The 13,148-nt window shown below is 50.1% G+C and overlaps 1 protein-coding gene and 1 long non-coding RNA gene across 6 annotated transcripts in view; one reads left to right on the top strand and one right to left on the bottom strand.

Annotated features, from left to right (window-relative positions):
• Positions 1–7,933, top strand: part of FGF1 (fibroblast growth factor 1) — a 96,204-nt gene extending 88,271 nt beyond the window's left edge. For 4 of the 5 annotated variants that reach the window (XM_008254888.4, XM_008254889.4, XM_051843315.2 and 1 more), the window contains one exon: positions 4,769–7,933. In XM_008254888.4, coding sequence (XP_008253110.1) covers positions 4,769–4,963 — 195 coding nt within the window. In that variant the 3' untranslated portion in view covers positions 4,964–7,933. The remainder of the gene's footprint in view (positions 1–4,768) is intronic. The other variant, NM_001171488.1, reaches the window with a different exon arrangement.
• The window catches only part of LOC138850171 (uncharacterized), a 195,460-nt gene that overhangs the window by 94,336 nt on the left and 87,976 nt on the right, over positions 1–13,148 (bottom strand). The window contains exon 3 of the long non-coding RNA XR_011389780.1: positions 12,198–12,315. This is a non-coding gene — a long non-coding RNA (uncharacterized lncRNA). The remainder of the gene's footprint in view (positions 1–12,197; positions 12,316–13,148) is intronic.

Here is a 13,148-nt window from a genome sequence, read left to right as displayed (position 1 = left end):
CATTGATTGATGTTTGGGTAACTCGTCAGTTGCTCCGTTCAGAATCCCAAATCCCACTGCATTCATTCACTCCAAAAATGTTTGCTGAGCACTTACTACATGCTATCAGAGTATCTCAGTAATTTTTACCAAAAAAATGCAGAGCCCAGAACCTAACAGTTTACGTGCCATGCATAAAACTTAAAAAAAAAAAAAACAACACTTTTCTTCTGGAAGGATCACCTCAAAGGATGAAAAAGCCCCAACAATTTAATAGAACATCTATCAAACTTCTTGCGTGTCTAGGAACTGGGGTAGGTCCTAAAAGAAGAATTTGCCGAGCTGAGAAGTGTGGTCTAATTGCTTATTCAGTAGCTAAATCCTCCACACCTCCCGCTTCTTCCCTCTCATATTTGATGCTTCACCGAGGTCTGAGCCCGTGGTCTTTCTGAGAAAAGCACACACTCAGAGGCAGTGAGTTTGCCCCTGTTGGTGTCTTTGCTCCAAGATTAACTGGAGACAGAAAGAGACAGAGAGAGAGAGAGAGAGAGAGCGAGCGAGCGAGAACGCTGAGACCAATGCCTACAGGTTTGGAAATTATGTCTGGATTTAAGAAGGAATTGTTTTGTTTTTCATTTTATATATCTGAGAAGCAGAGAGAAGAGGGGGAGGGAGGCAGGGAGTCTTCATCTGCTGGCTCACTCCCCAGGTGTCTGCAGTAGCCAGTGTGGGTGGGGAGCCCCAGGTACCTGAGCAGTCACCTGCTGCCCCCCAGGGTGCACATGGGCAGGAAGCTGGACTAGGGAGCTGAGTCAGGACTCAGACCCAGGCACTGGGATATGGACGCAGGCATTGATCACTAGGTCCAATGCCCAGGCCCACCTGTCAGCGCTTTCTGTTGTCTAGCCCAGTAGCTGATAATTAAAGCTCTGACTATAATTCACAACCCAACTCAAACCTCCTTCTTCCCTTGTATGAAGATATCTACAAAAAGGTGGCCAGTCGGGGACATTTGTCTGGGGCTTCCTTTGACTTCTAACAAATCGCCAGGTATCGCAGGCCTGGCAAAGCTTCCCTTGGATGGGAGCTCACTTCACTCTTCTCACAATGCCCACTAGGGGTCGGGAGATGATGTCATCAGAGTAGCACGCGGCCTGAGCAAGAAGAAGGGGCTGGAGTAGAGGCACCGCCTGCTGCTCACGGCGCACATTTTCATAGGCTGTTGTTCTAACTGGTGTCAAAATCAATCAGTCATTCAATCTCAGACTTGAAATTGAACCCCATGCCTCTGCCACCTCTGCCAGTGACTGTGCATCCGTAGCCTTGTTTTCATCAAGCATGGTGATGGATGGCAACTTCACCATCAACATGCAGAGACCCCAAGACTGGCCGGCACCCCCAGGTGCTCCACCCACGGCAACTCTAGGATAGACAGTCGGCTTCCCACCACCTCACCCTCACTTTGTCTTAGGCTACTGGTTACAGGCCATGGCTTCTTCTAAATTGTGATGTTTATTACAACCTTTGTTTACCTAAATGAAAATACTGAGGGAGAATGCCTGAATCCAATATCCTCTGGGCTCCAGGACCTCCCTCTGCCACCCTGGCCCTGGCTGGCAGCAAACCTTACCTGAAATATGGTCTTACCATACCATGCCTAAGAAGTTTTAAATTTTCCTCCCTGATGAAGAGAATTTCAAAATACCTCAATGCTCTTAACAAACTTAAAGCATCAGTCCATCCTGATTCAAATTTGTGTCGAGGCGGGGGTAGACACATTTATTTAAAAAAACCAAAAGGCTACATACCACAATTTTACTGTATTTAAATGCATCATTTTATTCTATGTGAATGCCTTCCTGCATTTTCCAAATTTTCTGATGCATATATCTCATCCATGTAACTGGGGGAGAAGAAATCAGGCTAAATATAAAAGAGAAAACAACTAGAAGCAACAGGCATGAATTAACAGTTAATTCACAGCCCTCAGCACTGTACCAAGTGCATAGCACGGGCTGACGAAGCCTGGTGGAGGGCAGGAGCGCCTCTGATCTGTCCTGCTGACTCAACCTGTGACTCAGCCATTTCGTGCGTGTCAACAGCTCCAGTGTAATAGAGACATCAGGTGGAGAATGTGGCCGTCTCCACCTTCGTCACAGCACGAAGGCCTGACGCCCACGGAGGGGTGTCACGAGGTGAGCCCCCCTCCCCGGCCCCGACAGGGGAGTAGGCAACCCACACAGCTCCAAAACTGCCTCCCTCCCTCTACCCCAGCACCGCATGCCAAACACTGATGTCTGGACCAAGTTCCTCCAGGGACAGCAAAGCCATCCAATTAAATATTATATTTATATCCTGTCTTGTCCCAGAATGATCCAAAACGTCTCACCCAGTTGTCATTTCACCGGACGGCAAGTGACTAAGAAGCAGGATACTTCCTGTTACCTGGTTCTTTATGACGGAAAGCTAACTTCACAGATTACATGACAACACCTCCAGACTCCAATTACACACACTAACTAGCAGCCAAGCACCTGCTCATTCACTAACTAGCTAGCAAGACCTGTTATTTGCAAGGCTATGTGCCCGCCAGGCAGACCAAGGCTAACAGATTGCCCGCCTCTCCCAGCAGGCCTGATGGTCAGTGGCACAGCACGGCTATCAAGAGACGAAGGTATCCGACACAGATGGGAACCGCAGTGGTGCAGAGACCACAGAGGACATAAAACTTGGAAGGTGGCAAAGTCAGATGTGACAGTTCCTCTGGCAGGACAACATACGACATCGGGTTTCAACATTTCTGTTTCAATTTGGGCAAGAACATGGTTCAAAGACTGGGCTTTCCAACAGATGAATTACAAACAAACCAAATAGTGGTGGAAGATAGTTTTCAAATCACTATGCTGTTTGATTAATAGGCAGTGGCTAACTTGCCATCTTTTTTAAAAAGATTTATTTAAATATTTGAAAGACAGAGATGGAGAGAGAAAAGGGAGATTAGAGAGAGATCTTCCACCTGCTGATTCACTGCCCAAATGGCTGGGTGCTGAGCCAGGTTGAAGCCAGGAGCCAGGAGATTCTTCCAGGTTTCCCACATGGGCTCAGGGACCCAAGAACTTGGGTCATCTTCTGCTCATTCCCCAGGTGCATTAACAGGGAGCTGGATCAGAAGTGGAACAGCTGGGACTTGAACTGGTGCCCATATGGGAAGCTGACACTGCAGGTTGAGGCTTAGCCTTTTTATACCACAGCATGAGCCCCCCGTCTATCCATCTTAATACATTTAGAGCTGTTCAGGATTCCATTGTATGGATGTACCTTTATCCACTTAACCAATCACCTTTCCATAGACATACAGGTTGCTTCTGATTTGTAGGCATTATATACAATGTTTAAAAACCATCCTCAAAAAATATGGCTTTATATCATAAGGGTAAACTGCTAGAAATGAAGTTTTTGGGTAAGAGGCAATGTATACTTTAAATGTTTATATGTATCACCAAACTACCCTCAGAAAATTTCCACCAATTCATCTCATCAACAGTACACAAAACACTTCCCATACGCTCACCAACACTGAGATTTGTAAATATTTTGAGCTCTGCGTATATTATACCAAATATATATATTAACTTGCATTTTTATTGCCATTGGTATTGAATACGTTTTCATAGGTTGACTGGCCATTTTTACAACAGGAGATGAGATACACCGTTTTGAAGTCAGTCTATATCCATATGGCCTTATCCACTGGGTATGGACAAAAAGAAAGGCAGGCCAGGACACTCACCAGCTGTTAACGGTTGCCTATCTGGTGGTAGGTTATGAGATGCCTTCATTCTTTTTTATGTAAAGTCCTGATTTTATTTTTAGAAAGCACCAATTCTTTTTATAAGCAGAATCTTTTTAAAAAATATCTACTTATTTATTTGAAATTCAGAGTTACAGAGAGAGGGAGAGACACACAGCAATCTTCCATCTGCTGGTTCACTCCTCAGATGGCTGCAACGGTCAGGGCTAGGCCAGACCAAAACCAGGAGGATCCAGGAGCTCCATCCGGGTCTCCTGCATGGTTGGCAGGGGCCCAAGCACTTGGGCTGTCTTCTACTGCTTTCCCCAGGTTTTCAGCTGCGAACCGGATTGGAAACAGAGCAGCTGGGATGTGAACCAGGGCCCTTATAGCATGCCAGCATCCCAGACAGTGGCTTTACCCGCCAAGCCACAACACCAGCCCCAAATAGCATCATTTTATAAATAGCAAAAGATAAAGTTACTTCCTGTTTTTAAGAACTTATTTAAGTGGCAGGATATGTTTTGTGCCTAGCACAATTTTTGCACAAGCATTGACGCTCAAAATAACGAGATCAAATCCTGACATTGTTGGTGACATCAATGAAAAGGAGTACTGGTGGGATTTCATTTGTTCCTCAGACCTAAACTTGAGAAACCCCACCCCACCACACCACAGTCTGACTTTACCCATTCAGGTGTCTTTTTCCTTCTTCGTGCCTATGTGCCAGGGCGCTGTGGAGACAAGGAGTCCAGCCTTGCCCTCACCGTGCTCATAGCCAACGAGGGTCTCCCCAGTGGGAGATTCTGGAGTCCCTGGAACAGCGACGGAAGGGGAGCTTACAGAGGGAGCAAACAGGTGCTGCAGGCTCCTGCTGCGCTGGGCTGTGCCATGCCCTGAGACAGGTGCCGTCCCGAGGTCACACTGCAGGGAGATGGACAGAGCCTGCTCTAGATCCCTCACTTAGACTTCAACCGTCTTTCGGTTTTATCTCTGCAGCAAACGCCCAGTGAGGAGTGTTTGTTCCTGGAACGGCTGGAGGAGAACCACTACAACACCTACACGTCCAAGAAGCACGCCGAGAAGAACTGGTTCGTGGGGCTGAAGAAAAACGGGAGCTGCAAGCGCGGTCCTCGGACTCACTACGGCCAGAAAGCCATCTTGTTCCTCCCCCTGCCGGTCTCCTCCGACTAAAGACCTCTGTCCCGGGTGCTGCCCACTCCAGAGGAGCCTCGCGGGGTCCTCACCTGGTTGACCCCAAAATGTTCCCTTGACCTTTGGCTGCACTGACCCCAGCCCACAGAGCCCAAGTTTGTAAGCAACGCGCTTCTACGTGCCTGGTCCCCTTCTCGGCAGAGCCCTTTCCCCCAGCACGGTTTGGAACAGAGGGATCGAATAGCTTCTAGGGGGCCAAGTGGCTGGCCAGTCTGGGGTTGAGTTGGGATGGGCAGCTGGGTGCCCTGGGCACCTGCTGTGGGCAGAGGTGGGGCCAAGTGAAGGGGGTTAAGGTGCCCGCCAACTGGGTTATTACTAACACCTACCATTTCCCTCTGATAAGCCAGCCCTGTGAGGCTCCCAAACATCTGGCATGACCCCCAATATCTGGCATGACTCCCTTTCATCTTGTAGTACCCCAATAATATGAGCAGAGGAACTGAAGCCAGGTCAGAGAGAAGCAGTGTTCCACGAGTACACACAAGAACAGGGGGACTGGCACTGGAAGGGGGACAGTGCACCTTGGTGGGCAACTGAGAAAGATGGGATGTGGAGTAAATGACAGAGGGGAGGCTTGGCCACCGGCAGCCAGGACAAATCCCTGGCCTTGATCTTCCCAAGGTCATTCAGCAGCGGGAAGCCCCGAGGTGATGTCAGGTGGGAGCAGGACAGATTGTTCTGGATAAAAGCAAGGACATCAGATGTTGGGAAACTCAGCCAGTCTGGGAGCGCACGTGGGAGTGATGAGAAAGAAGGGAAATGCCGGCTGAGGGTTCGCTAGCCTCTAAAGAGGACGGCTTTGTAAGGGAGGAATAGGACAGAGAGGCCATGGGTTGTGCTCAGCCAGCAGGAAGCAGAGGCTCTGGGGTCCTGGTGCACGGCTGCTCCAGCACCCAGGAGCTGTCTCCTCCTTGGGAGCCCTGGCGGCATGCAGATGCTGACTCAGTGGGGCTGGGTAGGGTTGCTACGTTTCCACTGGGCTCCTGTGCTGGGGCTGCAGCCACCTCCCCCAACACACGTCAAGGAGCAGGGGTTGAAAGCATGGTATTCCGAGATGGCTCAAACCCCTGATCCTCTCCTCGCCCTTAAAATCACCCTCCCCACCACGAGTCTCCCTGGGCAGGCAGGAGGCACGGACGGAAGACGCAGATGTGCTAGGTTCAGTTTTAAGGCGCTTTGGCCCAGGGCCTGTGAAATGCCCATTCAGGAGACATACAAAAGCATGCTTCAAAAATGTTAAACCCTCACAAACAGCTTTCCCCAAGAGCCCATTTGTGTTACCATTACTTGTATAAATACGCTTCCTGCTTAAAGTAAACTTGACCCAAGTGGCTAGCAAATTAGAAACACCATTCATCTCTGACATACGATACTGAGGCCACGGAAAGGCCTTTAATAAGCCATTTACATTTACTGTGAGGCTCTGTTTTAATCACATTTTTAAATATATAGCTTGAAGGCAGTTACACTGATGAGCATTCAGCCACTGAGAATGATAATAATAGGATATGAAGCATAAGCTACTCAATTACCTAATGCTTAGACTCCATTTACCTATAAAATGAGATTTTTCTGCTTTGCACAGTGCTATCACAAGGTTTCCTTTGGAAATGGGTTCTCTTCAGCAATGATATGATAGCGGTGAACGAAAACTGATGAGAACGCTAGCTCATGTTTCACAAGGACCTGAAGCATCATGAATTGGAAAAGAATTCCTTAGTGACTAAACTGTCCTTTTGCAAATGGAAGGAAAAAGTGACACTCTGTGAGTACCACCGAGTAAGGGGACAACGTGCTCAAAGGCAGCGATCTGCATAGACAGCAAAATGCTCTCAGAACCTTTTGTTTCTGGAACTTGGAAGAGAGGATTCAATCTTGTTTTAGTACATCTTTGCAGGCAGGTTACGGATCATGCAGTGGGGCTTAACCTCTCTTAGGATGAAGATTTGGCCAGTAAATGGTGTGTGGGGAGGAGATCTAAGGCATTTACATTGGTCCATAGTTTTTATTGTAGGAATCAAATTCAAGGGTAACGTTGGCCAAGAAGAGTCACATACCTTCGCTAACCTATGACACAGCAGTCTGGGACTGCACAGACCCGAAGCACTGCGGTAGACATTCTGTCGTGACCCGGAGGGTCTGAGCCGAGTCATGGTTTGTGTGTTTGCTCAGTGGCTGTCAATGCCTACTGCGTGCTGAGCGTTGCACTGGGTCCCAGGGTGCCCGAGGACTTTGTCTTCCTAGTTTGCTCTGGCACCCTCTTCCGGGGTATAAAGTGGATTCATTTCTTTAAAACAAGGAAAATCACAGACTTTGTAGGTTCTTGCTGAGTAAGCTGCAAGTCCTAGAGGCCCAGCATTTGCAAGAACGGGCCACCCCCAGTGTTAGATAAAGCCCTGTGTGAGTATTAGAGGACACGATGAGGTGAATCACATTTTCACCTTCAGAGCTGTGTCAAGTTCAGGGGCGCTGCTTGGGGATCAGGAGAAGAACCCAGCAGAATTCACTACCTGGAGCGGTGGGTAGGCCCCTGCTCGGTTCAGCACAGGACGTTAAGCCCCCTTCCTCAGCTTCCAAGTCTCGCAGCCAGCGGCCAGCCACGTGGCTCGCAGGAGAATGCGTGTTCAAGGCCCCTGTCACACAGCGCCAGGGCAGGCTTGGATAGTTTGCGATGCAGTGGCAGTGGAGGTGGTTGTGTGTTTCCATGGAAAGGACAGACACAAAAGCCTCTGATGGCCAATAGTGTGGACACCTGAGAACTGACTGGATGTCACTCCGTGCTGCGGGGCTGAGCCGACGTCCTCAGCTGTGCAGAGCGCAGTACCACAAGCAACCGAGCTCCCGGGCTGCAAAGCAGACCCCTGAGGAAGATGCTGCCCTTCCTCCCACCCCACTGTCTGTGTCACAGCCTGCACCTTACAAGCACTAATAAATGTTCCCTGAATCGTGGCATGGTCTCTGCATTGGGGGGCACCACGGTGCCTCCTCTTTCTCCCCCAGGTCTCCCCGGCATCCCGGAGCACTCACTGTGTGGCTTCCTACCTGTCCACTATGGCCAGTTGAGCCAGGCCGGTGGGGACATCTAAGGGAGAGGGTTCTCATTTTGTTTAGAAACCAAAGTCAGTACTGCGGGTGCTTGGCTGGGTTTTTCTTAGGGAAATGCAATCCGGGAAAGGTGCCCCAGACAGGCAGTGTCTGCTGTCCCTCCCGGTCTAAAGCACAGGAGACGACACTGCGATCATGGGCGGGCCAACCTGTGCTCCAGCAAAGATAGTGTGCCCACAAACAATACTGAAGCGCTTGTTCACAATTTTAGGTGAATATGGAAGAAGCACGTCTCTCCGGCTCACCAGGGCTAGTGGGGGCTGAAGATTTCCCCATCTGACTTCCTGAACAATCACACTGAGCAGTGTTGCGTTAAAGGAACCTTGGAATCTTATGACCCCCTCCTCCCCCTCGGTAGGAGGAAATACACTGATGCCTAGCACATCATAGCAGAATTAGATGCCTGCCCCCCCCCTTACACACACACACTGTCACAGGTACACACACACATACATGCACCACCTATAAAAATGCTGGACAGTGTGTGGGCACTCTGCTAATTATATTACACAATCAATACTTATTTATTTATTTATTTATTTTATTTGAAAGACAGAGTTACAGAGAGAGGTAGAGACAGAGAAAGGTCTTCCATCTGCTGGTTCACTCCCAAGATGGCCACAACAGCCAGAGCTGCACCAATCCAAAGCCAGGAGCCAGGAGCTTCTTCCAGGTCTCCCACGTGGGTGCAAGGGCCCAACGACTTGGACCATTTTCTACTGTTTTCCCAGGCCACAGCAGAGAGCTGGATCAGAAGAGGAGCAGTCGGGACTAGAACCAGCACCTATATGGGATGCCGGTGCTTCAGGCCAGGGCGTTAACCCTCTGTGCCACAGTGCTGGCCCCTTAATGTTTCTTAAGTTGCCTCAGGCAGTGTTTTTCAATGTTTTGGAGCCTGGTCCACATTGAGAACTACAGTTTCCATTACAACCCAGCACATACACACCCTTACATGTGCACACAACTGAGGCCAAGAGTATTTCACAACACTCTGTGAGATACCCTTGGATGTTTCTGTTACACTCTACTAAAACATACATTGGAACTGGTCACAGCACTGGGGGGAGGGGGTCACAGCCACAGTTTGAAAACCAGTGCCTTAAAGCAACCGTTCTCCTTCCCAAGGATAGCGAGACCCGGTCAGGACCCCGTGTTCCGCCTGCAGCGTCTTTAGGGACGCAGTTTGCTCCTGAGTCACCGAGACCACGGGACATCCTGGAGCCCGGGAACCATCTGTTCTGAAGGCTCCGTGAATTCTCTCAGCCGGATTTGCCACTGATTGTGCAAAACACACGAACCGCTGCGGATTCCACAGCGCCCACCTCTGCCTCCAATGCCGGCCTCAGCAGATTTCCGCTCTCGGAAGCCAGGGAAGCTCGGACGCCTCCCCCTTCCTTTGAAATTCCCTTGTCTCTAGGTCTTAGGTCATTCCCTCCGCAACTCCCACGGTGTTCCCTTCAGCCAGTCTCTGCCCACCTCCCCGGATTCCTATTTCACAGTCACCTCTAAGAAAGACACACAAGTTGGGTGCGCCAGGAAGATGCCTCTGAGCGTCCTCCTCAGCCTCCCTCACTCTCTGGAAGCAGCTGTCTCACCTCCTATCTCCCTTTGAGAACAGCGGACCACCAGGGCCTCAGCTCATACAGGGAGTTAAATTTCCCGTCTCTGCTGAACCAACGCAAACAACTAACTGCATGCCACGTGTCAGAGGGGGTGGAGCAGCTGACAGTGGGCCTTTCGCGGGTGAACTTGACCAAGAAGAGGAAACTCTGGAGGACTTGGTCCCTTTTCATATCTATCTGAGTGATGTCAGTCTGTCACGGGTGGGCACGGGAGGGAAATCCCAACTTCTCAGCTCCCGAGGGTTGTTTTTATTAGCCAGCAGGGGAACAGCGGGACACCAGACAAAAAACCACCCTTTCACAAATCAGCACCAACTATTTTTAAGCAGCAGTAGTGACAGCGGAGGAGTAGTTGTGCCCAACAGAGCAGTGGGACTTAACCAAGCACGCTCCTCATTTCAAAGTCATGGGGACTGATCCGTGCGATGATTGTTAAAACAGAAATAATGGCACCCTCTCCTTCCAGCTCCATTCCCACAACAGATCCTCCCCCCGACCCAGAGAAACTTCTGCCAGAGTACACAGATTTCACTCTAAAACCCACCAGAGAACTGACGCTTGGGGATCTGATGTCAGGTGCGCCAGGCTTCTGTGATTCCAGAACGTTCTCTCAGGTTACGAGGGAAACACACTAAACGATGACTGGACTCCTTCTGCAACACGGGGCCCACTTAGGGTTGACAGATCGGCCATGACACGCTATACTGTTAGCTTTCCACCCCAGTTACAAAATTGAAAAGAGAAACCAGGTCAGGCACAGCCGAAAGCCAGAGAGAGGGTTTGCTTTATAAAAACGCATGAACTGGAGGACCCAGCTGTGGGGTCTTCTGATGGGACTAAGAATGTTTGTGCCGTAGAGAGGAGGTATTTCCCAAGGTGCCTCCTTCCTTTTTGCCTCCCCGTTGTCACACGGACTGAAGTTACACGTTCAACAGCGAAACGTCAGTGGCGATTTTAGCACAGAGACAAGCAGACCCTCACCATGGCCTTGAGATGCCGCATGAGGAGCTGAGCACTCCCTGTTCAGAACTGTGCTGGCCTGGAGGTTCCGGGTTACCTGGCCAGAACGTTTAGGGACCTGCGTGTAGAGAGGCAGTATGTGCAAAGCGTCACAGAAACACTTCACTGCGACTGTCACACGTCATGGTTTCCTGTCTTAGGAAACAATTTCTTCTCGTCTGACCCAGAGACACTTAAGAACGAGACGCTAGATTATCCTGCTGATGTGTCTGAGCCAAAACACATCATTCTCCAAAATAAGTTACCGGAACATTGCTGTACACTGACTTGTTTTGTGTGGATTGGATAAACAGGACGGTGCGCAGCTTGGGAATACCAACCGTGTCAGGAGCGCAGGAACTTCCTGGGGAAGTGCACAGTCAAGTCTTCGGCATGCTCAGAATGGAACACTTGCGCTAGGAACAGTGCTGCCGACCTGGGAAGTGGCACGGGGCGTGGACCTGGCCAGGTCATTTCTGATAACACGGGGCAAATGTGCAAGCCGGGGCTGACCGTGCAGAGAAGGTAAATGAGAGGACAACGGTTCTGGATCCTGGTTTCCAGGCATGTGTGAGAGCACATTGGAGGCAGGTCAAGAAGGGTGATGGGATTTCAAGAGAACTCAGAAATGTACAGCCCCTAAGCATCTTGAACATCTGGGCCGAGTCAGACAGGGCAGGGGGCTAACCAGTCCACGGCAGTCCTCGGGAACAAACCGCTGCACCAGTTGAAAATGAAGCCTCTCTCCTGAGCTCCCTCCCTCCTCGGCCGTTTACTGTCAACCATTATATCAGTCAGGGTCCAGGCAAGACAGGGAAACCACACCAATAATTTGAGTAGGGAATTTTTTGAATGAAGGCTTATTTACTTATTTGTAAGGCAGAACAACAGGGAGGAAGCAATAGAGTGAGGAGAGAGAGTGACCTTCCATCCTGGTTCACTCCCCAAATGGTCACAACAGCTGACGGGCTGGGCTGAAGCCAGGAGTCAGCAACTCCATCCTGTCTCCCACAGGGGTGGCAGGAAGCTAAGTACTTCCTCTGCCTTCCCAAGCTTGTTAACAGGATGCCAGATGGGAAGCGGAGTAGCAGGGACTCCAACCAGGGCTCTGACGCAGGACATGAGCATCACAGGAAATAGGTTAAACCCCCTGCCCCTCAGTGCCAGCCCCTGAGCAGGCAAATTATCATGCAAAGAATGATTAACGATTAGTAGCAGAGCTAACTACCAGCAGACAGAGAGGCGGGGACTATCTCCCGGGCTGAGGACAGTATTCCAGGAAGGGGCAAATTTGGAACAGGTGCCCACTTGAGGATGCGAGTGGGACTTTTTTGCAGAAGATGTAGCTGTGGCTCACAGCACACCGAAGCATTCACAGAGCTGCTGCAGGAGGCGGCCGGTGCACAGTGCAACCTTGCAACTGTGCCAGCTGCTCACAAAGAGGTTTCCAGTATCCTCAGACCATGTGAGAAGGAGATTTAACTTACTCAGGAGTTTCTGGAGGACGTATGCTGACATCTGACAGAAGAGGGAGGAGCTGACGACGTGCAGAGGTGGGGCCTCTGAAGAACATTCCAGATGGAGGCAGCAGCATGTGTCAGGGTCCTGTGGCAGAAAAGAGCATGGTATCAGTGGGGTCAAGTGTGGAGAGCAGTGACGTGGGGAGAGTCATGCTGTGAACAGAGACCGGCCAAGGAGACAGAGGCCAGCGACAGAAGAGAGAAGCTGGGTGGGCTCCATTGCAGCACCTACAGATACGGGTATCAAGGGGAAGCTGAGCACACATCATCATTCTCTCTGCCCGCACAGCTGAGCTGTAACACGGTTTCTGACCCTGTGCCAAAGGACACAAAGAATCAGAATCAGCAGGCAAAGTTTCTGGCCTGAGTTCCAATCCGTGACTCTGTGGAAGGTATTCCAGACTGGACACTTCAGGGGCTGAGGTTCTGTTGCTTAATGTTTATCTTTCGCAGAGGCTTTTATTCATTCCATCCAGCAGAGGGAGTCCAGGAAAATGCTTTTAGTTCCCTGTAAATTCCCTAAGACCCTCCAGGAAAAGCCAGGTTCGCCAGCACAGTTAAGAGAACAGGGAAGCAGTGATTACGTCTGCGAACCTCATTTCTATTGAAAACACGAAGTAATTAGCTTCTCAGTGCTGCGCTCCCAGAGATCCTGACTTTGCCGTTCTGTCCAAGGTTGGGCAGCTATGCTATTAATCCGTCCCAAACCAAATGAGGTGGCTTAAAAAAGAATCACACAACCGAAAACCACATCCTTCACAAGACTGAAAACCAAAAGGGCAGCTTGGAATGTCTTCCAGCGGGGCCGGTTTCAGGATTTGGGGGCGACTGGCTTGGCTGGAGGTGTCTTCCTCTGCTTTCAAAAATAAGTAACACAAATCATTCACCAGATGCAAGGAGGAGACTGTACAACCCACA

Source organism: Oryctolagus cuniculus, chromosome 6, assembly GCF_964237555.1.
Source record: "Oryctolagus cuniculus chromosome 6, mOryCun1.1, whole genome shotgun sequence".
NCBI classification, from domain to species: domain Eukaryota; kingdom Metazoa; phylum Chordata; class Mammalia; order Lagomorpha; family Leporidae; genus Oryctolagus; species Oryctolagus cuniculus.
The sequence above is the reverse complement of the archived record's forward strand: the minus strand, read 5'-3'. Positions and strand labels throughout refer to the sequence as shown.